Source organism: Catharus ustulatus, chromosome 17 (assembly GCF_009819885.2).
Source record: "Catharus ustulatus isolate bCatUst1 chromosome 17, bCatUst1.pri.v2, whole genome shotgun sequence".
Classification (NCBI taxonomy): Eukaryota; Metazoa; Chordata; class Aves; order Passeriformes; family Turdidae; genus Catharus; species Catharus ustulatus.
Window position 1 is genome coordinate 11,975,001 of NC_046237.1, and position 25,785 is coordinate 12,000,785.

At 42.2% G+C, this 25,785-nt stretch overlaps 1 protein-coding gene across 9 annotated transcripts in view; it reads right to left on the bottom strand.

Annotated features, from left to right (window-relative positions):
• PTPRT (protein tyrosine phosphatase receptor type T) overlaps positions 1-25,785 on the bottom strand; it is a 450,791-nt gene that overhangs the window by 315,547 nt on the left and 109,459 nt on the right. For all 9 annotated transcript variants that reach the window (XM_033075163.2, XM_033075164.2, XM_033075167.2 and 6 more), the window contains exon 2: positions 18,187-18,312. In XM_033075163.2, coding sequence (XP_032931054.1) covers positions 18,187-18,312 — 126 coding nt within the window. The remainder of the gene's footprint in view (positions 1-18,186; positions 18,313-25,785) is intronic.

A 25,785-nucleotide genomic window follows, 5' to 3' on the forward strand; every position in this document is an offset into this window, starting at 1 on the left:
AAAGCAAACAAGTCTTTAAATATCAAACAGCAGCCACAACTGCTCAAAAAGAAAAAAAAAATCAACTCCAAAACCTGGGGAAGGTTTGCAAATGAGTGACTAACTCAGGATAATTGCTGTCTGGTTTAACATTTGAAAGCTGTGCCACCTGCATCCCAGACTTGTGTTATTTTCAGGGGAGACATCTCATTTAGGCAGGAAAGAGGAACAACTTGGTGATAGCCACCACAGTTAACTCAACTGGGCCCAGGGGCTTTGAATGCCAGCAGCAACTGCTGGGGAAAGGAGTAAATGCTGAATTCAGAGTTTAATGAGTGTCTTCAGTATTTTAAGGTTTCTGCCACCATTTAAGGCTGCATGGGGAATGCACAAGCCTGGAACTGCAGGGACAGGGATCCTCCACAAGCAGCAGAACTCCATTTCACTCCTTCCTGCCTCACTTTACCCTCAGGAAGAAGAAGAGATGAACCAGGAGGAAACAAAGTGAATTTACACCAGAAGCAGCTTGCAAAGTACTCCAGGATAACTGCAAAACCAAAAGGAGATGTCATAGAATGAGATCTTTACAACTGTAGGAGAGGCAGACCTTTAACACTTTATTGCTTTTGGTACTTCTAGGTTTGTCTACTCTTTTGCATTGATTTTGCAAAAAAAAGGTATTTGAGGAATAAAACCCAAAAACAACTGTCAACTTGTTCATCCTAGAGAAGCAGCCATTCTTGCAGTACAAAGTATTTATTCATGCAATTCCAAACAGAACTGGCTACAGGGGAATGATTTAAGCCCCAGTGAAGCAGCACACATTGTTTGTGATCTTTTTCACTGTGCTGTCCAGCCCTTCGGTGTTTATTCAGCTTCTGATACTTTCTGTTTATCTGCTGATAGTTTTTGGAGGCTTTGTGGTTTGTTAAAGCCCTGGGACTGGGAATCTGCTGGCATCAGCAGGGGCTCTGCCTCCCTGGATCCACAGGCTGATGGATTTGGATCTGCCAACTCACTGGGGTCAAAGCTGGCACTTTTCTATGGATAAGTGAAACTGGGAAATGCCCAAAGGAACCCCAGCACAGCCCAGACATCTGTCTGAGAGGGCACTTCCCTGATTCCATCTACATTCAATATGCTTTTCTGCAAAATTAAACAGAGTCAAACAGATCTCATTAACAGATTGATTTAATGAGTTATCTGCAGGCTTCCAGCAAGGATGGACCAGAGTGCAGGCAAGGGAGGCTGCAGGAGCCACTGCCCTGATTCAGCACATGGCACAGCTGCAGCCACCTAACACCAAAAATCCCATTTATCTGCAACTCCCATAGCTGACATTGTCCCAACCTTTGGGCTGGAACAAGCTCTAATCCTGCTTTTGGCAAAACAAATAAATAATAGCAAAAGAGATTGGAAAAATCTTTCTAAATTCTAATTTTTATTTTTTAATCTGTCCAAATTACTGGTGCAATTAAGAGCAGAGGAGGAGAATTAAAATTACTGTTAAACAGTTGGTCACAGGAGCTCTGTGTCTGTTAAGAGATAAATGTGTTTGGGCACACCTGACACCTCTGCACCTTTACTCAAGGTTTCTCCAGTTCTTCAGCAACAGAGGATTTGGTGGAGCATCCCACAGCTTCCCTTTGGTCTGGTTTCCTTTCCCCAGAAATAAAGAAATTGCTGGGAGTGTCCCCTCTGATCCTGCTGTCTAGAACTGGGAATCACAGAGCCTCTGAACCCCGGGAGCACTGGCAAAGCCTGTGCTGATGGTTCCTGCCTTCCCTCACACAGGTGGGACTCAAATGAAATTCTCTGCTCTCTTCTTGGGCAGGTGGTTCCCTGATATACTGAGCCATATCACTGGGAGTTCCCTGTAGATATGAAATATCTGACATTTAAATGGAGCAGTAAGAACTATAACTGTCAGGAGTATAAATATATTTTGCATCAAAGCTTAAAGAGCTTTAAAAAGTTTCCTGGATGCGCTATCATGTCTGTTCTCTGGGTTTTCTGACTCTGAAGCTTTCTCTTTTTCATTTTTCTTTCTGGTAAAACCTAAGCCAGTTTCCCAACCTGGAAATGAGGCAGGGGAGATCCAGCTGTATTTATATTCATGTAAGAGCAATGTTTCCTCAAATGCATATCACTCTGTAATCATGGATTTCAAGAAAAACATCTGTTCTTCACACCTGTGAGCAGCTCCTACATTTCCCCAGCACAGGTCACTGCACACTGAAACTCCACAGCAGAAAGAAATGAAGGGAGCAGAGCGATCCCAGCAGGTGAGCTGCTGCCCTGCCTATACCCAACACCCACATCAGGTGGGAAATCTGATTGTGGTCATCCCAGTTGTGGGAGACTGAGTTTTGACAAGGCAGCAATGTGAGGGAATGGGCAGCAGCACCTGCAGCATCCCATGGCAGCTTTGTGACCTGATGTAAATCACTCTTTATTTGATGTTTCTGGAGCTGAAAACACAGCTACAACAAGGTCCACAGCAGCCTGCAAAGGAGGATTGTTCCCAACTACAATTCTCTCTGCTGCAGCACATTTTAAGCAAAAGCACAGGGGTCACAGGGTAAATGGCTCCACTTGCTACAAAGCACAGGAGACAAATGTAGTTCCCTATGAAGGAAAAACAAATGCACCACTAAAGAATTCCTCACAGTGTATTTATCCTAATCTCTCACACACAACTGTTTCCAGTGGCTGGAGGCAGATTGGTAAGAGATACCAACTGTCAGGAAAAGGTGAAAGGCAATTAGTAAATCACTATCTCTTTTGTAATCACTGATGAAATTTCCATTTTTTTATCCCCTACTGCTCACTCACCCAAACAAGCAAGACATCACCTTGAAAATGAATGCAATTAATTATATTAGCTAAAGCTTTTAAAGAAGAATGGCTTCTCATTTACATTCCTGGCAGAAATTCAATAAGATTGCACTACAGTAAGGCTGATTGAAGTGCTGCTGCAGTTAGACCAGTATCCTGAAATAAAATAATTCTAATGTTCATTATGAGATTTTTAGAGCTAACTACTTTGAACTGTTAATATTCTCAAGTAAGTCTGCAGTGGAAAGGCTGGAAAAGGCAGTTTACTGTGTGTTAACTGAAGCTGAAATAATTTCCTTCCCTGCTGCACCATCCTCCACTTACTTTTAACTAATCAAAAATTAGCAGAATTATCTTACATGCCTCAGCTAATTAGTAAAGATGTTATCCAAACCTCCAGCTTTCACCTATGCACCTGAGCACTTGCCCTCTCTTAGCACAGCTGTTGACATGAAAGGATAGCAGAAGTTATTATTTGTGTGCAGGGATTTCCTGATTTCACCTGGGTGCTGGTGTAGCAGAGGGCAGCACAGCACTGTTGGACTGCCTCAACAATCCCAGCTGAGCACAACAAACACAACAGAAATCCTGTACACTGGCCTGGGAAATTGAGCCTTTGCAGCAAACTTTCAATTAGAGACAATAAATGATTATGCAGGTATTTGTGAAAGCATAATCAGTTTGTGAAAGCATAATTGGCTTGTGAAAGCATAATTGGTAACAGGGATGTAAATAAGCAAGGGGAAAATGCAGGTTGGTGTTTGGATCACAGGCTGGAGGATGACAGGAAGAAAAACCCATTTAACAGGAAACTGGGCACACATTTGACAAGCCCATCCCACTGCAGAAACTACAGAGGTGGACAACATTCTCAGCCTTGCTCCAAGCACCTGGCAGAGAGAGGGACAGAGAGGAAGAGCTTCATCACTCTAAGCAGGAGACACCTACACAGTCAACCAGGCTCCAGGAATAAATATCTACAAACTGAATGAAAATGCTTCAGTTACTACCCTGTTAGATACAATATGGAATAGACTTTATTGTTTATAGAATCACAGAATTGTTTAGATTGGAAGGGCCCTTAAATTCATCTTGTTCCACCCCTGTCATGGGCACGGACCCCTTCCACCATCCCAGGTTGCTCCAAGCCCCATGATGTTTGACAGGTTTTATCACTTTCTTTAAATTCAACTAGAGTTATGTCAATACACACATCAAATACACAGAACAGTATTTGTGCTCGTAGAAAATTTGCCACAACCCACTGAATTCTGTCCAGGCTGTTGCATTGTACATTCACAACCCCAGTTTATGCTGCTCAGTTTTTTATCTGACCTCAGTTTAAGAAAGCTTTAAATATAACTACCATTATTGCCTTTGCTCTTGGAATAATGAAAAAGTATTCAGGAAAAGCAGGTGGGAGTATTAAGTCTGCTATCTCATGAGCTAAAAAAAAGAAATATTAAGGCAGGCAGAGAGCTTTAGGCTGTCTAAAAAAACCCCTTGGTCACACTCCTTTAATTAAAAATAGTAAGGGAAAATCATTGGGCTGCCTGCAATTTGAGCAGAGTTAATTTCAGATAGAAATGTCAGTATATTCTCTTTTTCCACAAGAATATGGAGACTGAGTGAAGTCTTTATGAAGGACTCGAGATGAAGTTTTATCTTTAATATGGAAGGTATGAACTCCCTGTTTCACAAAGATGTTGGTGATTCATCTACTTCTTAAGTCTTTCTCAGACAAATGGAAAAGAAAATCTAAAGAGATAGCTGATAGAATAAGAAAGCCAAAATAATTCCCAGTGTATTACCTGTATTGGAAATGCTCTCACAGAGCAGTTCCTCGATCCAAACAAGCATTTCTGAACAGTTCACACTTATCTTTGAGCCAAAACTGAGATTTCAGCCAAAAGTTTAGATCTCTTAGCTTAGAGAGATGGCTGAGGGGTCTAAACACAACATAGAACTTGCTTTTGGTGTACCAAGTTTAGCAAAAGGCCAGCCTAGCTGTGAAGCTGTAGGCTGGACCTGTGCTTGCTCACAAAAAGTGATGAAAAAGTCAGTTATTGCATTTAAACTAATGTATGAGGCAATTATATCATGTTTAGGGTGATATAATGAAGAGAAAGTTAAGCTTTTAGTCCAAATATGACTGCAAATCTGTAAAAATGAGCATCCTGACAGAACCCCTGGAATGCAGAGAGTGACACATGAGTCACCAGCTTCAGACAGCCAGAACCTCGCAGCCTGGGTGAGGAGTTTTGGGGCTCTGTGTCACTATCACCTCACAGGGTATTGGTTCTCAGCCCAGGTTATGCAGGCTGCAATGAAGTCTCCCAAGTGCAATGCTGACTTCTCTCACAACACTCATGGACTTCTGCTGTACCATTGAGAAACACAGCACAGAACACCTGAAACTTAACCCCTGGTTAGATGCATTTTCCTGAAGGCAGGGATGGCTCTGGCAAACAGCCTGGGACAATACTGCAGGAAGAGGATCACAGTCAGGGCCATACTAATCACCTTGATGAGCTCATCAACAAGAAGAGATAAGACGATAATCACAACAAAACTCCCGATTTTTTCCAAAGCATGTATGACTTTTGTATTACTGTCCATGTCTAAAACACACACCTGCCAACACTCTGCAGCTTGTGATACAAGGATTTCACAGGAAGCCAGATCTCATTCCTGTTGCGAATGTAAAGTGGGGATGAAAGCAGAGGTGGCAATCTGTAGTTGGTGGAAGGTTTGGAGGGGACTGCCAACAGGTGGAAGGTGCGAGGCTGTTGTAGAAGTGTCACTGGTGTAGCCAGGAGCGTGCCCCACACAGGCCGAGCTCAGAGCGGGCCCAGCACAGGCCCAGCTCTCACAGCCACAGCCCGAGCTCAGAGCAGGCCCTGCACAGGCCGAGCTCTCGCAGCCACAGCCCGAGCTCAGAGCGGGCCCCGCACAGCCCGAGCTCTCACAGCCACAGCCCGAGCTCAGAGCGGGCCCCGCACAGGCCCAGCTCTCGCAGCCCGAGCTCAGAGCGGGCCCCGCACAGCCCGAGCTCTCGCAGCCACAGCCCGAGCTCAGTGCCGGGCGCTCCCTCACACAGGGTTTGAATTTCCCGCTCTCTCACACCATTGGCCGCAGCCTTAGCCCCGCCCAGCTCACTGGCCAATGGCACGGGAGCATTGCTGTGATTGGCTGGGCTGCCCCGGTTGGGTTTGAATCCGACCAATCACGTTCCGAGCTGGGGATCGGTCGCTCCTTGATCTCCAAGGGCTGCTCCGGTTGGGTCGGTCACGGCCAGGTTGTGCTGTGGCTGTCACATAAAAGTGACATAAAAAACACATGAAAACATATCTAAACATATTAGTAAATTTACCTCATCTAGAAACTACAGATTTAAAAATGCAACAAATCCACCTCAGAGACAGATTACTTTATGAACCCTGTGGCCCTAAATCACAGTGGATTTCTTTTTGAAGGAGTTTGTTACTGTCTAGACAGTATGACCACAGAAGCTCTGAGATGCTTCCTTACCTTGGGTTTGAAAAGTTAAAATGTTTGGGGAGGAAAGGTCTTCCCCTTCAAACGCAGGATTGGAGACCATGTTTTTCCCTCTTGTAATAAAGGAACAACTTGACTAGATTATGCCTAAAGTTTCAAAAACAAATCAAAACAGCAGCAGTACTGTGAGGACATAGGCTTGGCCTTATTTTGAAATCATGGTCTACTCTGCCCAAACACTAAAGCATCGGGGACAGGGAAAGCCTGATGTGTAACAGCTCCTTATTTTACAGCGAGATACGGCTCATTTGGAGCAGCAAACTAATTAATACAATCAGAGGAGAAAGTTTCAGAACTCTCCCAACAGCACACATTAGCATATACTGCCGAGAGACTTGATAAAGTTCAAAGCTTATCTTGTAGCCTGCACGCTCCATGTTTGCTCAGAGCAGCAGCTGGCCAAGTGATCTCCCTTCTCCTCAAAGAGCAAAATTAAATTAGATTAGATCATCTTCTTTCCCTTGTAGAATTAAGATTGTGCTACGAAAACAAGCAAATTAGCTTTTGAAATCCTGTTTCTCACTTAAAGGCTACAAGGCTGAGAAATGCTTTCTGTACCAATTCAGCTCAGCTGCAGGAGTATATGCTGTTTTCCTGGTGAGCTGAAGGAGAGAGTTTTACAGATTTGTCTCTCCCTGGGCTTGAGCCTGTGAGTGGCAGATCCTGAAGGCTGAAGCTAAAGAAGGGAACAGAGGAGGAAAGGTAATGGATGCAGTCCTGAGAATCAGACACACAGAAATCACAGAATGGGCTGGGTTGGAAGGGACATTAAAGCTCATCTCATCCCACCCCCTGCCATGGACAGGGACACTTTCCACCAGACCAGACTGCTCCAACCTGGCCTTGATGGTTTAATAAGAGCTGCAGTAGTGAGACTTGAAAGCTTCTCGGTTTGTTTCTATAGAAAAACACTTCTGAGTAGAAGAGTAAAACCTAGTTCCTAGAAAAAGCAGAATTAGGAACATGAATTTTACATCAGAAGAAAGGCTTAGGGCATAAGGAAACTGAAGAAAAAATGTAGGGACCAGGATTTTTTGGACTAGAAGTCTGGACTGAATAACAACAAATGTTTATGGATGGATGGTGGTGGTTTAGTTCAGATCAGCAATGCCAGTTGCCAAATTCCAACCAAACACACAACAGCAAATTAAGTTCAAAGGAGGACATACAAATGAGATCCTAGACTGAAACTGTGGTTTCTAGAGCTCATTCACTGCACACCAAGCTGTGAGGTCAGCTGGCACAGGCATCCTTAAACAAGCTGATGGAAACATCTCACCATTAAGTCACCATGCTGCAGCAATCAGCCACACTCCAGAAGTCCATCCTAGGCAATCTGTTCTAGATGAACAGCTAATGAGAACTAAGCTAAACCACTTTTCTCTGGTTATGATTCCTCCTTTGAATATTCCCATAACTGTAATGCTAAACAACTCATACCTATAAAACTGAAATGAGGAAAGAGATTCTTCTGCTGTGGACAGATGGAGTAGTAAAACTGGCCATGAGAAAGCACAGCAATATCCATGGCACATCTTCACTCAGTCACCCTAGACTGCAACAAATTTAGCAAGAAGTTAATTTAGCTTATAGTTTGTTTGCTTGTTTTTTAATACTTTGATTATCTCCTGTTGGGCTAGGAGAAGGTGATTTGGAGTTTATTCCAAATTTCTTCACAGCTTGATTTTCATTACCATAACTTGAGGAGATTATAAGATGAAGATGGTATTGCAGGAAAAAAGAAGTACAAAAAAAGTCTCATATACATGAGAAACAAGAGGGATGGAGGGAAAGGAGGATTTTGGAGGGTTTGTGTTTCCATAAATGGTGAGTTTATGGGGCAGACTGACTCGTGAGGAGGCACCAGGAACAGTTATCACATGGCAATATTCATCATACTGCTTAAAGCTTTACTACCTTGGTTGTTAAAGAAGAGTAGCACAGAAGTAAATTTAAAAATTGAAGTGCTGCATAAATTTTGAGGACATCAAACATTTGTTCTAAGGCATTTAAGATTAGTCAGAAACAGCTCTGCTGTTTCATGGCTCTGAAGACAGTGAACCACTTGCTGCCTCCAGGTTGGTGCTTTCCTCGTGCTGCCACATCTGCTGTGCGTGCCAGGGCTGGGAGGGAAGCTGGGACAGAACATCCTGACTCTGCCAGCATCCCTGCAAGGCAATAGATGGCATTTCCAGAGGTCTAAGAGATGGATTCAGATCTTCACTGTGAAGGGTGATCTTGTCTTGGAGGAATGAGATTAATCAAGGAAGTTCTTAGATACCTGAGATGTAATAAGGGTTTCTTATTCTGCTTCCCTTACTGCACCCTTCTGATGAACACTGATATTTCCTTCACATTAGCCCTTCATGCATACACTGTAAGTAAATCCAAAGCAGAAGACCAGAAGGAAAAGCTTTTTCCAGTATTAGAAAGATAAACCCACCCAGTGAAGTGTCTTTTTTCTACCCATATGAGCTTTACCTAAAGGGCTTGACACCTTTCTATGTGTCATTTTGCTAAGGAAGAGCCAAGCATTTCTCAAGCTAAATGGGGGCCCAAGTGGCTTGTGTTGAAGCCTGAAACATCTCAATTTCCTGTGAATTCCCTGTGACTTTGCTGGTGCCATTTTTACTGCAGCTGTTCATTCAATTGAGAGCTCACATCATGAAACATGTCAGGGAGAAAAAGAGCCGATGAGAATTCACTGAATACAGCTTTTCATTTGAAAAGATCCTCAAACACACACAATTGCTTTCTGTTGCTTAATTTTCAACATTGATAAACATAATTGCATTTATTTATCTAGTCAATACTGAAAACAAGCGATAATTTGTAATATAACAACTTTACATCTCAAAGGAATACAAGCACAACAGTTTCCAGTCCCTTCTAAAGGAGGTGAATGACATGGAGGAGGTTGGATTGCCTATGCAGGAGAAGCTTACATTATTTTTTTCCCATAAGAATATATTAATATTGTTGCTATCAACTTGCTTTTGTACATACATAAATGACTTTTGCAAAAGAGATTTAAAAGCCAGCATTTTTCATGTGCCAAATTACAGGCACTAAATATCTGATACTGGCAATAGCAAATGCTAATATTTCCTCAGCATGAAAAATGAACTCTCTTTCCCCCACAAATTCTCAATAGCAACAGTTCTCACTGGAACCAGTGATCAGAGGTTGTTATTATCATTCCATCAAATAATCTGTATCCTTCTAATTAAATAGTAAAGCATCTAAAAATCTGCTCATTATGAGTCTCCATCCTGTTTATTCTGAAGCTGGAAGACTTACAGTTAGTTCACTATACTCTGAATAGAGCTTGTGGTAAAGCAACTGCATTAGTTAAATAATTCTTAACACTGCAATCTTCTTCCACAGCTTGGTACTCAGGTGCTGGGAGTCTGTTAAGTGGTGTGATGGTTGGTGACAGAAGTGTAAAACCAAAGAAAAAAGTAAGAAAGTTTAAAGAAGAGAGTTCAGTGGGCACCAGAGACAAATGGGAGGAAAGTGCATCAGCCAGACAATGCACTGCAGCACTGAGTCCCTCCAAGAGATTATACCCTGCTACCACTGAATTTGAGGGATTTCAGGAGAATTCCACTGACTCTTAACAACTTAAACAACTCCCAAAAGCTGAAAATTCACTCAGAGCTTCCAAGGCTCATAAGGGACTGAGCAACAACTTAATGATACTTCTTAAATTTCCTGTATTTTGCCCACCCTCTGCCTTGAATTCCTATGTAATGCCCCAGTTGCTTTTTTGGATCATGCTGAGGAGCAATTTTGCCTCTGATTTCCCCACTATTTCCCTTTGTAAATCCTTATCTGTCAGTATTTGTTCATTCATGGCCTTCTCCTTCCCTCTTTCAAATCTCGTCTGTCTTGACTTTGGCCACCTGCCCCATGCAGGTTCTGAGGTCACTCTCCTTTTGGAGCTTCTTTCCTGTTAAACCTGTTCACAAACCTTGCAGGATAAAGGGAAAATACCCAATACAGAGCAGGTTCACAGTTTAAGGGGATGAAAAAAAAAAATTAAACCAGAATTATGTCTACTCAAAAATTTACTCTCCAAATGTTGTTACAAATCTCAGCCCTCACTAGACCTGCAATATTCCCTAATCCTGTCAGTTCCTTCAAAAGCATTAGAATTTAGCTATTTCTCCTAAAACTTCTGTTTCTATTTACTCACTGCTTTGCCTCTATTCCTTAATATCCACTAACTTCACATTTATCAATTTTAGTATTTTTGTCAGAAAGATCTTCCTGATCCCTCATTCTACCTCTGCACCTTGTTTACTCCTGCAACCACATTTATTTCAATAGAATTTATATTAAATGTCATCTATGTGAAGAAACCTCTCTTTCTTCTATTTCCCCACTCCTGAAGATTTTGAAGCTGTTCAGGAGACATATTTTTCCACTGGTGTGGCTATAAAATTCCCTAACTTAGCCCTCAAGCAAAAACCATGTTGGCATCTGGACAGCATGTCCTAGCAGAGCTCAGAATAACACATTATAAAAAATACAGGCTGTGTGCTCAGATGCTGAGAGGCATCAGTTTCTGCTAGAGCCAACAGGTGCTGAGAAAAATTAATGTTCCTGTGCTGAAAGCATGCAGGAGGAAGGAGCAGAACAGCAGCTTGCTTGTCCTTCCTCCCAGGGTGATGCTGTGATGCTGTGGCAGTGCTTCAGAAGTGCCATGATCTCACTAATGGTGATAATGGAAAGGTCCTGACACCCACAAACAGCTCTGTTTGGGGAAGCTCTCACAGGAGAGGGTCAGGAAGAGACTGACAACAGTTCAGATGTACCATTTAACACATCAAGGTGCAGGAACAACGTGTGCTCCCAGCAGACAGCAATCCCTTCAGGGTCATTAAAACCCTTCCTAGAAGCCATTCTCATCTTTGATATCGTTTCTTTCTACCCTGTGAGCTCCCTGAAGGCTGCACATCCTTGCTAAGTGTGATTTCAGTACCAAAACACCTCCTCCCTCTAAGTGGAAGGATGGTTCTGCTGACCTCTGGCAACAGCACACAAGGAGAAATTCTCTCTCACATTTACAATGGGAATGACAGATTTGAAAACTGGGATGTAACTTCCTCTCAGCAGAAGTCTTCTAGAGAGGTAAATGTTCTTAATTAAATCAATTTTTTACATCATTGAATAAAAGCAAGTACTTAGCTAAGTGTGATATATTTAATTTATAGGTCTGCAATTTCCCCACAGACTTTGGTCAAACAGTCCCCCACTGTTTCTATTTCATCCAAAACCAGCACACCCCATCCCAAAGGAAAGGATTTACTGGGTGTTAGAACACAGCAACATGAGACAAAACAAAGATTTGTTAAGAATCACTCTTAAAACTAATGGGTTTAAATTGCTACATGTATGCAATCAGTTCTGCATGGAAGTGCCCATGGTCTTCACTGCTGAATAGGAAAGATTTCCTACATATACAGGGGGATTTAGTTACTGACAACCCAGACCTAACAGAAGATAGTGAAAACATATAGGTGACAACACATCCCTCCAAGGGACACCTAAATCCTGGTGCTGGCTGTGAGCAGCCATCACAGAATGAGTTACAGGGATGGCTTAGGGTCTGGAGAGAGTAAAACACAGCAAATGAGAGCTGTAAGTGCAGCAAAAAATCCCTCTGCTCCCTGCAAGGCTCCCAAAGCTGCATTCATAAATAGGTCAAAAACTGCACCTTCCTGGAAACCTCAAAATTGGCATGCACATCCACCAAAATAAAACCCAACACCTGCAATCAATCCCAAAAAACCTCAGGTTGGCATCAAACAGGGATGGAATTCTGGAAATGGAGAAGAATTGTTTACAACTACAAGAAAAAAAAACCCAAAACACAGGAGGCTGCAGAGTAAATAGCAAAATAAAAACACACGGGGAAACTTTCCAGAGATCCCTTTCTCTTTAGACCTTAACAGCTGAGAAATTACTTGGAGTTCATTAACAAGCCACAGACTAATCTATTTACTTGTATGGAAGTGAAAGAGTGGGGAAAAACATATTTGACTCATTCTTAGTAATTTCCCCTGCATAAAATATTTTTGGAGAAAAAAAAGAAATACAGGCAGCTGAGCCAATTTTTTTTCTCCCTCTCAGACAAAACTGGATCATGATTCATCATATACACAGATGAATTTTAATTTATTCCTTTAACAAGTTTCTTTTTGTATTTTCTTGTAAGCAAGAATTAATACACTCAGACATGGGGAAATGTTAATTTTACTGCCTCGCCTTTCAAGTTTACAAATGTTGAGTCTAACTCCTGCTGGCACCATCCTGGCCTGCAGGGAGGAGAGACAAATGCCTGACCTATGCACAGTGGGTCTCTGGCCTTTCTAGAGGTCAGCAGGAGCTTCTCATCTCTCATCTCCTGAACAGAATTAAAGGATCCAAGTGGAATTCAGCCATCTAGAATTCCTGGATACATCCTGATGTTCACCTGCTAAATGAGTAATTCACTGAGCACACTAATGATGATGACCCTGTTGTTCCAGTGAGAAGCTCAGAGACTCCTCCAGTTCCTGGAGTAGAGGAACTCACTCACTGCAGTGTGGGAAGAGCCCCCATCCCAAATCTCTGCTGCAAGAGGAAGGACAGAAATTCTGCTGTGATTCCTCAGGGAGGTGAACACTGCACACCCTGAGCAGCCCCCAGCTGGGCTCACTCACTGGGACACAGCATGGCCTGTGAGGCCACTCAGAACTCCCCTGTGCCTGAAAACATCATCTCAACACAGCCACCATTTAGATGGAGGTTTAGACTGGTTCTCAGGAAAAATGTCCTCACCAAAAGGGTGGTCAGACATTGGAGCAGGCAGCAGGACAATCATCATCCCTGGAAACATTCACAACTATGTCATGGAACCCTTGGGACCTTGCTTTAGTGCTGGCCTTGGCAGTGCTGGGTTAATGGTGGGACTTGATGATCTTAGAGGGTTTTTCCAACCTAAATGGTTCCATGTGAGATAAAAATGCACCAAAATTACCCTTCAACAGCAACAGGTCCTGTTGCTCTTTGCAGAAGATATTTTGTGGAATAATGATGCAAAGTGAGGCCATTTGCACTCACTAGGCAACCTACAAGTGATGTCATTCTGAATTTATCATTTATTCCAAATATTTTGGTAATCCATACATTCTTCATACCTACACTTCTGTTTCCTAGACATGTCCAGTTGGAAAACAGCTGAGCAAGGACCAACAGTGATATGGAGCACACAGAGATGCAGAGCTATGTTTATACACACATGTACTCCATTTCTCTTGGAAGAATTGTTGTTTATTTCTGTGAAAGCAAAGTAGCACTTGCTGTAAGTGCTACAGAGATGAAAGGAAGTGAGCAGTCAGGCAGATGGGGCCAGAAATTCAGCCTCTGTGTGCTGATTATCTGCTGAGTTGGACAGGAAAACTCCACAAGGTAAACGTGGGATTAAAATTGAGCAGCAAAGAATGAAGCTGCACGAGGCCTTTGCATTCAGATAGAATTTAATACAATTAAAGTAATTACTTCAGTCTAGTCAGCCCTGGTTAAATCTCCATTGGAGTTAATTAGCAAATGATAGTAAAATACTTTGAACTTTAAATGTTAAATACTTTCATTATTAATATTATTCTTGCAACTGCTGCAAGACCAACCAGGTCCTGGCTCCTTGGAATGCTGCAAAGTGGTGACAGGGAGAATAAGAGCAGTACTTTTGCCTGGTTTATTTAAACATTTCTTTGGTGTGTTAACCAAGCATCTGCCTCAGAAAAGACCCACAGAAGAGCTCAAGTCCTGCTCTCACAGGAACCCAGACTGGCTTGGGCTGCTCTTGTGTCTCCCAGCACTGCCATGCCAAGTGCTGAAGCCTTGCTTGGCAGCACAGCTTCAGGCAAATACCCCAAAAAGGTGAGAAAATAATGACTGAAGGCACAAGGAAGACAACAAGATAATTAAGAAAGGTTAAAAAGACTGGGTCACATTTAGTCCTGCAGAATAAAGATTTAACTGCATATTGCTCTACAGGAGAGGTTATAAGAGAGCAACAACTTATTATTCTCCCTGTTCAAAAATGGAAAAAAAAATAATGAGTTGAAGCCACAGAAAGGAAAATGAAGGTTTGAGAACCTCTACAATACAAAGAGTGGAACAAACAGCCCAAAAGCTGCAGAATACTCATCACTGAGGGCATTCAGGCTTAAGTAAACACCCATCTGTTAAAGCATATTTTGTTATAATCACTCCTGCTATTGTGCAAGGAGGTGGAACCAAAGTCCCACTGAAGTCTGGGGGTTGGATACCTACGATTCATGTGTTCCACGTTTTTGAAACATTTATTCAGAACAACAAACATCTGGTTCTTAATCCCCCAATTAACACTGTTTCCAGCCCTAAGGAATTAATCACAGAATTCATGGGAAACAGTTTATTTGCTGGCAACGGAGTAAAACAAATTGCCTACAAACTTCTACATTGCTAATGGAGCAGTTTAATTGCCTCTTTTTTTTCTTTTTGACATTTTAATTAAAAAAATAAAGACCAGAAAGACATCCCTGGGCAGAGACCTTTGCAGCAGTGTGTCAGCAGAGAATTACACAGCTCTGGGGACTCGGGCTCTCATTCATGGTACTGACCTCCTTTGAAGAGCACTCTGAGATCTAGCAGTGAAAAGGACTTTAAAAAGTGCTGGACAGCATCATTAGTATTCAGGAGGACACAGTTCTGTGGCTTTGTTGAATTCAAAGGGATCTGCTGGTACTCAGGAAAGCCAAAATGTTTTCCAGAGCAAAGGGCTGAGCAGCTGGGGGATGGCCATGCACTGCAGGCTGACTCAGTGTCACTGAACCAACCTAACTCCTGCTCACTTTTTGTTTTTAACATTTCCACAGTGTCGAATTTTAACCTATTCCCCGCTATAAAAATAAGGCAGTGTTTAAAATACAGCCCTAGCAAAGAAAATCTGCATTCCTGGTGCATTCCCAGAGCCCTGCTGGCACTCCTGCCTCCACCCTCTGTGCTCTGTCGTGCCTCTGGATGCTTATTCCATGAACACCTCTTTGTTACCACCTCTTACACCCTGCAGCTCAGTGGATTTGCACCCTGCTTCTCTTAGTTGCTGTGGAGAAATTCAATGGAATGGCAAGTCAACCATCACATGTTCCAGGACTCCAGCTTTAAAGATGTGCCTGCTTGTAGGAGTGGAACATGCTGCTCTTCAGTTCATCCACCTGGCTCTGCCACCGCACGAATATTAAGTAAACAACTTTTATTCCCACAAACAGCTTTGCAAAGAGTAACCAACACAAACATCACAATTCCAGCCAGCAATAGACTCTCAATAACAGCTCCAAAAATCTCTGCCAGCTTCAGGCAGTGTGAGTGAACACTGCAATTTACTCCAAGGTTAGCACAGCTCAGACAGCTCTTGAAGACTTGGGGCTTGTGACACCAGGCCCTTCTGTACCCATTTGCTGTGGTTTGTGAGCTTCCACCTACTGATTTTGCCCTTAATGAACAGTCCTGTGACATCAATCAGCCACATTAGGAACTGACTCATTTCCCCTCATGCTCCTTAAAACCTTTTTACCTACTATCAGCACATTCCCACCTCAGGGCTGCTTTACCTTTGCCTCTAAACTTCAATAAAGCTTTCTGCATTCTTTTGTTTGAGGTCTAACCTTTGTTAAATTTGCAGCTGCTGGAGTATCTCTAGATTTTTATTCTTTTTTGTTAAACCAGATATCAAGGAAAGGGGGAAGAAATTACACTGTGATTTTTGGGGTTGACATGGGGGTTTTTGTGTATATGGAGTGGTTTTTTGGGGTTGGGATTTTTTTGGGTTGGTTTGTTGCTTTGGGGTTTTTAATCATGCCATTCCTGGCTGTTGCTTGTCTATTGTTGTTTAGATTGGATATTAGGAAAAACTTCTTTGTTGAAAGGGTTGTCAAGCACTGGAATGGCTGCCCAGGGAAGTGGTGGAGTCACCATCCCTGGAAGAATTCATAAAACAAGGAGATGTGGCACATGTGGACATAAAACAGATGTGGGAGCACAGTTTGGGGTGGGATTAGGGCTGGAAGTCAATAACCACAGAGGTCTTTTCCAGCTCTGTGAGTTCTGCTGACCTCTCCATGGTTCCAGAGTATTTCAGAAGACAATACACATTCCTAAGGAGGCCAGGAAGGATTTACTATAACATTTAGAGCTAACAAAGCATTGAACTCATCCAGTGCGAGCCATATAAAACTTCCCATTTATCCCAGATTCTCAATTGCATCAAAACTGTAAATTCCTACTCTTTCCCTCTGGGATCAGTAAACTCACAGATTTGCCATGTCTCTCTAGCTTGGTCTTTACCAAGGGCACAAAATAAGGACACAACAATGAACCAAAAGCTGAGGACCCCCAGGATAAAACTACCATCATTTAAAACACAACAAACATCCAGAATCACAAAATACACTCTTACAGACAGGACCAAAAATCTACAACTTCCACAATTAACTGCTTTGGGGATGCCACAGCCAAACCAAGTGGTGCCAGCTGTGACACACCTTGAAGGGTCCCATTCTGAACAACTTCCAATGATAAAATGATTTAAAACCCACAGAACTTAAACAGCTTTCAGTGCTGCAGGAAGCCCAGGCAGGCTGGTGTCTGCTGAGCTGGTTTTCACTACAAGCACCCAGGAATGGGCTCTGGCAGTGGCAGGGAGCTATTGCTGTCTCAGCTCCACACCATGTCCTTGCCAGGCAGCCAGCAACTACAAGTCTCTTAGCCCAATAATTACAGGCGTAAAAATATGTCTTGAACAACATTATGTTCTGTTTTTCCATGTAGCTTGTGCTCTCACAGTGCAATGCACTAACCAGAATGAGTATTTCTTTTTTTAGGAGTGAAATTTAAGTCTTAACTGGCTGATGAAGTCTTTTTGCCACTGTGTGCCTGGAAGAGACTTGTATTGCTATTTTAGGTGGCAACTAACATGGACAAAGTAGGATCTTTAGTGAATTTTAAAGTGTTTTCTTAAATCAAGTTCTTCTTCAATGTAAACAAAGCATTCCACAGCACTTTAAGGCTAGGGAATTCATTCCCATATAAAGCATAATGGTACCTTCCAATGAAAAACAAAACTTGGAAATTATTACCAAGTGAGCTCTGCTAAGAATATTCCAACTATCACAGGGAGTCTACACTATACTCAGCACATATCAGTAAATCAGAAACTCTGGTAACTCTCTCTGTTTGAAATGTTTTCCTTGCACATGAAAATTCTCCTGTCTCAAGTCCCAGCCCAATCAAGCATTAGCTACCACCATTAATTCTCTGGGAACTTTCTTGTCTTTCTCAAAACTGGAATTCAAAACAATCAGTTGAGAGCTAAAAGGTAACTGAATGTCCAATATTTCCACACATTTTAAGGCTTTACATCTTCTGGCCTGTCTAACATGAACCTGCTCACATAACCCTCTCATCCAGAAACACGCCAAGAGCCGGCTGAACCTTGGAGTTTTATATCCACAGCATTTTCTCTCTGCTAAATGAGAAATAGAATAAGAAATATAAAACAATTCTGCAAGGATATCCAAAGGCAAATGTTGCCAAAAAGCCACCTCACATCTATGAATTCTGTTACCAGACTATTTTGAACACAAAATTAACATTTTATTGCTGAACAAAATCCAGTTCTGCTATTGTGTCTATGCACAGCCAGTACACACATATATAAGAATAAATCTGATTCTCCCCAAGAATTGCATCTCATCATTGTTGTTGAGGCTCCTGACTCACCAGTTGGGACAGCAGGATCCATTGTGGGCTTCTCCCAGGTATTGATCTGCTCCCAGGTAAATCCATTGGTTCCCAAGGCGACGCTATAGCCACAATTACTGTAGTGCTCATCGAATGAACAACCACCTAAAACCAAAAACAACAAAAACATTTCTGGGTTAATTTTCTTTCTTTCTTCGTGGTAGGCCATTTATTTAGATATTTTGTACCCAAGCTTACACAGGAAATAAAAATAAATGAAACTAATTTCCTGAACATTGTTTTTCATGCAGCACAAAGGTGATGTCCAAAAAAATCTTTGTACTTTCCATGTTTTATATCCACTGGAAGCCCTTATTTTCTTTCCTCCACACTACTGTTTCTAAGATCAGCCCCCTTTATTTAAACTTGTTATTTTCAAGGACAATTTTACAGGATAACCCCATACAGGAACATTTGCATGAACCTCCAAGTAAGATATTTTTTAAAAATCAGGAAAAGGAAGGAGGAGTGCAAATGATAAACAAGTACAGCATCACTGTTCCTACAGCAATACCTCATTTATTTTTGCTTTTGAGCCTTGATCATATTTAACCTGGCTTTAACCATCTCCTAAACTTAACACCATGAATTTCTGTGTGGTCCAAGAACACATAGAGCATCCTCCAGGTCTTTCAAGTCAATACTTTTGAGCACAGCCCTGTGTTTTCTGAACAAGAGAATGAGAAGCAGCAGATGTTGATGGCATTCACACCTTCCAGACTCTGACTGAAAGATCTTCACTGCAATTCCTGGAATACTTGGAAGAAGTTAACTCAAAAATACATTGGCAGCTGCCTGAACACTTGTGAACCAAGGGGAATCCAGGAACAGTGGAATGAAATTTTGTATTCCAGTGCAGATCTTTGAAACTTGGGTCACACAGAGAACCAGGGATAGTTTATTCCCTGGGATGTGTTCTACACTTGTGTCCCTCATGATCTCAGGCACTCCTCACCTCCACCCAATTCAGCCTGCCCAGGTATTTTACTACTGGATCCACTGGACTGGGGACCCTCAGTTTAGACTTCAGCCATGCCCAGGGTGTGTCTGTAAAGCTTTGATTTCCTCTTAGGGAACAAAGGATCATTGTTCTCTGCAGATGCCATGTGGGAACCCAAGCCATCCCTCTGGCTTCCCTGGACAGTTCCAGACCCAGGCAGGGGGCTCATGAGCCTTGGCACAGTGCCCAGAACCCCTGTGCCTTGGATTTCTCTCCCTGGGAAAAATTACCATCCTTACATGAAGAATTACAAGTCACTAAAAATAAGTAGAGTATAAGTTAGATTATTATAAAGTGAAAAAGTAGGTTTTTAAGATTGTTTATAATAAGGGTCTGGGGTCAAGATGGAGGAACCTGGGTGTGTTCTGTCCTTCTTCCTCCTTCTTCCTGCATCCATCTTTTAGGTGATGTTGGCACTTTTAGATTGGTTTAGAATAGAACCAGACTGTACAATATAAGTGATAGGTATTGGAAGATAATTGTAAATAATGTTTATGTAGTTTATAATCCCACCCCAGGGTGGGCAGTGTGGCTGGGGCTGACCTGCTGAACAGACCTGGGCTGGGCAGGGAAAGAACTTTGAGATAAAATAAACACCTCTGGAAACAACAGAAGAGTCTCCTGACTCTTTCTCTGGTGCTGGGACACAGAGACTCTAAAACACACACAGGGGGTCAGCTCAGGCTGCAGAGACACCTCCAATCACAATGCCAGTCCCCAAAGGAGCTGGGCACATGGCACTCAGCAGGGCTGCACAGTGCTCAGGGAACACTCCCCTGCTCTGCCAGCCAACACCAATGCCTCCTGGCACCAACCAGAGCTGCATGGACACAGATATTCCCAACTCCTCCCTCCTTCCCACAGCTGCACTCACACAATGAACACCTGGAACTGACTCGTGCTTCCTCTGCAATAAAGGGTCACCCAACACTGAATTAAAGCCTTCTTCAATTTTCACCCACATCCCCCTCACCCACCAGAAAGCCCAAACTTTGTCTCAGTTCCCACAGAACTCCTCACAGATTACAAATACATTTCATGTCATTAATATTCCTCAGTCCCTTACTCAGTGAAATAATTCTCTGTGCACTCCAACTGGAATGGTTTTGGTTTTTTTTAATGTTTTTACAAAACTTCACCAAACATTTCTAGTCAAACATATTCTAGGAAGGTTTGTTACCCTAAAAAATTAAAAGTTTTATGTATTACATATTCTCATTATAAATAGATCTGTTAATAGATTTTATGACCTTTGAAAACTTGCCTGTTTCAGTAGCTTCTGCAAATATTTCTGAGTTGTCATGATTTTATAATATTTAAATAATCCTTGCCTTTAATTTATTGCATTTTTGAAGCTTCTCCAGCTGTCAAAACAAGCAGGATTACATTTAAAAACTGTCTCCCTAATTTTTTTTTTAATTAACTTAGGTGAAAAAGTTCAAAATTACAATATTGAACAGGCTCATTAAAAAAATCCAAGGGAAGATCCAGGCAGCCTGGAACTGTGTGGGAGTGAGCAGTGAAAGTCACCTTTGTCCCAGCAAGCAGAACAAGAGGCAGAATCAAATCTGCTCTCAGCCTCCACACAGAGCATCCTCATTTGGAGGGAGCCCCTTTATTTCAGACACAAACCATCCCCACCCCCTGCTCACTGCACAGGCGTGGGGCTGGCTGGGAGCTGTTCTTTGAAGGAATTGTAAATACCTGCTCTGCTCCAGCCCAGCTGTGCTAGGACATCTCCTGTACACAGAGAAGATTGCACAGGAGCTGCTTCAGAGTTCCAGAAGTAAAATAAGCAATGGTTAGCAAAATGTGGGGCAGCAGTGCTGACTGAACTGGGAATATAATTGTTAATAGCCTGGCATAATCAGCTAAACGGGTGATTTTATCCTGGCTGAGGAAGGTGGAGTGTGAGCAGCTGAAAACGTGAAAACCTGTGGAGATTAACTGGGAGCATCTGCTGATACAAAACAACACCTGAGGAAGCTTTAAAGTGCCTTGCCTGAAAGTCAAAGCTAACCTTGTGGTGCAGCTGAAAAGGAAAGGAAAGAATAAACCATGGAGAGCCTTAAAAGCAGCAGCAAGATACCTACATTTCAGAGAAAGAAAAGGTTGGTGGAGAAACCTCCAAACACAGAGTGACAGGGCAATAAGCCAGAAGGATTCATTTACCAGAGGCAGCAGAATTGGAGTGTGGAGGTGAATTTGCAGGAAATGAGGACAAGGAGAAAAAGCTGGAGTCAGTTTTAAGGGCTCAGACAAGCAGATTGCCTGTGTGAATCCTGGGTGCCAAGAAGGGGACAGTGCCCACCAGCTTCTTGCTCTGGTGTGTCCCACTGAGAGCAGAATTAAAAATGAAATAAAGGCTCAGCTGGGAGCCAGAGCCACAGTGACTTGTGAGCCAAAAAGTCAACAACTCCTCTCTTCACACTGCTGTGATGCACTTTATATTATGGGACAGTAAAAAACTTCAGAAAGTGACAGGAAAGAAGTACACTATGTCAGAACCTCACAGATTTTGGGCTTACTGTAACAGTCACAGAATGGTTTGGGTTAGAAAGGGTCTGAAAGATCATCCATGGGCAGGGACACCTCCCACTGTCCCAGGCTGCTCCAAGCTCTGTCCAGCCTGGCCTGGGACACTGCCAGGGATCCAGGGGCAGCCACAGCTGCTCTGGGCACCCTGTGCCAGGGCCTGCCCACCCTCACTTATATCCAACCCTTGGTAAAGCCATGGAGCCACAGTGGTTTGTGTTCATATCTGCAGGCAAGGACAGCAGAGCTGACCCTGCTTTCTGCAGAAGCTGGCACATGTGACATTGCAGCTGCCCTTACAAGCACCCAGGTTCATAAAATTGAAGAGATTTTAGGAGTTCACTAAAGTAGGAATAGTAACAAGCAGAAGTGTTGTTTTCACTGATGTCAGCATAAGCTTAATATTCAATACTTGCAAAGCCACCCCACCTATGCAGATACTTAGATGAGCTACACCCAAATATGATGGAACATAAAGACAGGAAGAGGTTAGACCCATCCCCAAAGAAAATCATCCATGGCTGAAATCTGACTGCCTACAGGCAGAACAGGGCTATTCACTAACCTTAGGAGAATAATTCTCAAGTTGAAGGGAAGACTGACCATTGGATGAATTTAGTTACCTGGTCTGCATGCTGTCATCTCAGCCACCCATCACAGAGCAGCTGGAGGAGAATGACAACATTTACACAATCACCAAAATGGGGTGTGCATCTTCATAAATTGTTAGCAAGAATGAGGATTTTTGGAAAACAAATTGGGACGTTTGGAGCCTTTTTCCTGCTTGGTTAAAAATTAGACAAACTGCAGTTATCAGTGGGGCCAACAATGGAATGGAGATGGCTTTGATGGTGCTGGATAACACAGGTGGTGTTAAACCCTTTTCACAAAATGAAATCTAAACCAGAAAGCTTTTCCCTTCCTGAAAAGGGTCATATTGAAGCAAATAATGGCCCACATAAGAAGGATAAAATATCCCTTGTTTTACACTGCGGGCTTGTAACAATGCCACTGCTCGTCTGAGTGATGCTAATTAATCTTGAGCAGACCTATCATCAGTTACTGAGACTTGCCCCTGGATTAAATGTAAACCAGCCTTGCATAAATTGAATGGCTCCTTTGAATATATAATTGAATTTGCAAAAGTGTGCGCCAGGGGGGTGTTTAAATAAGTGCACAAATATGATAAAAAGAACTTCACGCCATAATATCTAATTCAGTAAGCAAAAATAATGGCAGGGCACATTCCAATTAGTGTTTGATTTATTTATTTTAACAAATCCAATTAGTTGAATGTTTTATAAAGTCATCCAATGTCAAACTCTCACAGACTCACCAGATAAAAAACACAATACTTCTGAAAGGGGATAAAGAAACACACTGATGTGAGAAGCTTCATCGGTTACCCCGTGGTTCTAAGCACACACAGGAAACAGAGCTGCAGATATAATTTGATCAGACATTTACAGCAATCCCAAAGAGGGAAAGGGAGAGAGACAATGAGAACATCAGTGTCATTGATCCACTCCACCAGCCCTCCAAAATGCAGTGACTTCTCTCATTTACTAAAAAACTACAACCAAATAAAAACAATAACCCCCAAACAGCAACAAAATGGCCAAAGATGAGAAAGCATGAACACTTTTTAATAAACATCCCCTCTGAAACTTTCATGAGAGCTGAGATTTAGTCTATCAATTTTTATCTTAAACCCACAAAATGCAAAGCAAGGAAGAAACAAATGCTGTCAGGATGAGGCAGTGCTTATCAACTACAGAACTCTGCACTGTTTCTGATCATTCATTCTCATCCCTTCCACAGACATCCTTGTTTACCAGGGCTGGAGAAGATGCATTTGGCTCATTAAAGTAACTCCTAGTGTGGGATTTATTGTATAACAATCCATTTGCAACTTATTTTTCAGACTGTAGAATTCATATAGCAAATTCCTGAGAACTCTTATTGTCTGTTCTTCTGGAAGTGGGAGAGAGTGTAGAATGAAAATGCTCATGTAAAGCTTGTGCTGAGTTGCTTTAAGATGGGATAAATCAAGGGATATTGGAGTTTCCTCACTCAGGAAGAGCCCTAAGTTCTTTATGTGCTTCCTAGTCCTTCCAGAAAGATAAAGAGAGAAGACATCAGACAAGAGCACATCAACCTGCTCTTGCAACTGGCCAATTGCAGTGAGTACTTTATTATCCTAACCAAATGTTTGTTCTATAGCCACGGATTTTCAAAGAACAGGTTTCTGCAGAGAGACAAGAATAATCTTTACAGAGTCAAAGGGCACCATGTATTCAGGGTGTATTTAAACTCAAACTCTACAAGGGAGACAAAGATGCTGTGACTCCTCAAACTGCAGGGAAAGCTTTGATCATTGGTTATGCTAACAGTGGATCCACATCAGGAGAAAAGGAGGACTAGGTTCTGCAGTGTGTAAGAAGGAATAAACTCTGAAGTAAAGCATTCACTTCATTTTATGATGTCAGTTCTTTAAGAACTGGGCTCAGACCTTGTGTAAATTCAGGTGAGTCACTCAACCATCAAACACAAATCCCAGGTTTCTCAGCTGCTGATGCTCCAGAGGTGTTTCTCTTGAGGTACCCAGATGTTTGGGATTCAGAAACAATCATCAGTGAATTCTCTAATCCTCAAATACATCCCATGTGGTTTGGTTTCTGCTGCAAGTGTCAGTCCCCATGGTCAGGGAGTGACTCACCCACCACAGGACAGTTCTGTTTCTTGTCTTGCCATCTCACTCTTGACACAGCCTTGCTAAATTTCCATGTAAGCAGAGACAGTTTTATCTGTGCTCTGGAAGGTACCAGTTCTTTCAGATACCAGTAACAACTGCCTGGCCAAAGTTTGAAGCATTCTTGTTAGATTTGACTAAATTTCATTCTTTTTACATGTTCTGTGCCCTGGCAATCCAGGTTACAGGAGAAGCATACAAAAAGCTTGTCTTTATTTTTAAAAACAGCAATTAAAGTTATTTCTCTTTAGAATTAAAATTTATATGTATAGGGTTTGGGGTTTTTTCCCCTAAATCAATGTAATCCTTGAAAATCCTGAATGCAGAACCAAGAAAAACTCTTCTTGATTCAAAACTGGAATTGTGATTCCAAGTGCTACGAATCCCTTAAGGAAGACACTCATACTATCAGCATATATTTATGTATTTTCTAAGTCTTTTTCCAATTATGCACCCTGTGACCTTGCTATCTTTGCAGTTTCAGTGTCACATACCTATTCCCACATGCTCTGAAGCAGCTCTGAGCACAGTATCCATGCACACACATCTCCCATGCAGGGATAAAATCAATAGCTGGAGGTTCCTTGCAGAGGAACCTTGCTACAATCAAATGATTGCTTCCCCTGAGCAGGGGATCATGTGTGGGGTCCATGAGGAGCATCACCAGGAACACACAGGTGCAGCTTTGGAGGTGAAACACCTCAGTGTCCTCCCAGCAATAACAGGTTTTTCTCCCAGCACTTCCTGCAGGAAGCATTGGTCCCACAAGTGCAGCAGCCCCACAGAGCTCAGCAGTTCTGCTCTAATCCCAGGAGCAGAGAAGCCTCGTGGATCCTGCCAGGCATGACAGGAGTGTTTAAGCTCCATTCCCTGAACTTGTCAGTTTAAGCTGAGCTCTTTTCCTTAAATTCATCATTACAGCTTTCTCTTTGCTGAATTTTCCTTGTGCCCCAGACCAGCTCAAGCACTCATTAGTAATTCTGTGCTTCATAATCCACCACGGATCAGTGAAATCACTTTGAGGTATCCCAGGACTAAAACTAACACTAAATGTCATTTGTTTCAATTTATATGTCCAAATCAAGGATGACTCATCTAACTTGCCTTGCAAAAATGTATGTCCTTTATTTAATACCAGGAATACATTTTTGCTACTGACAGCTGAGCTGTCACTATTTCAATAGCTCAATATTAACATTTTATTGCTTTAAGCATAAGTTAATATTAGAGATCTGTACATATTTCTAATCTGACTGAATTATTTTTTTCAAGCTACACCAAAAGTCAGTTA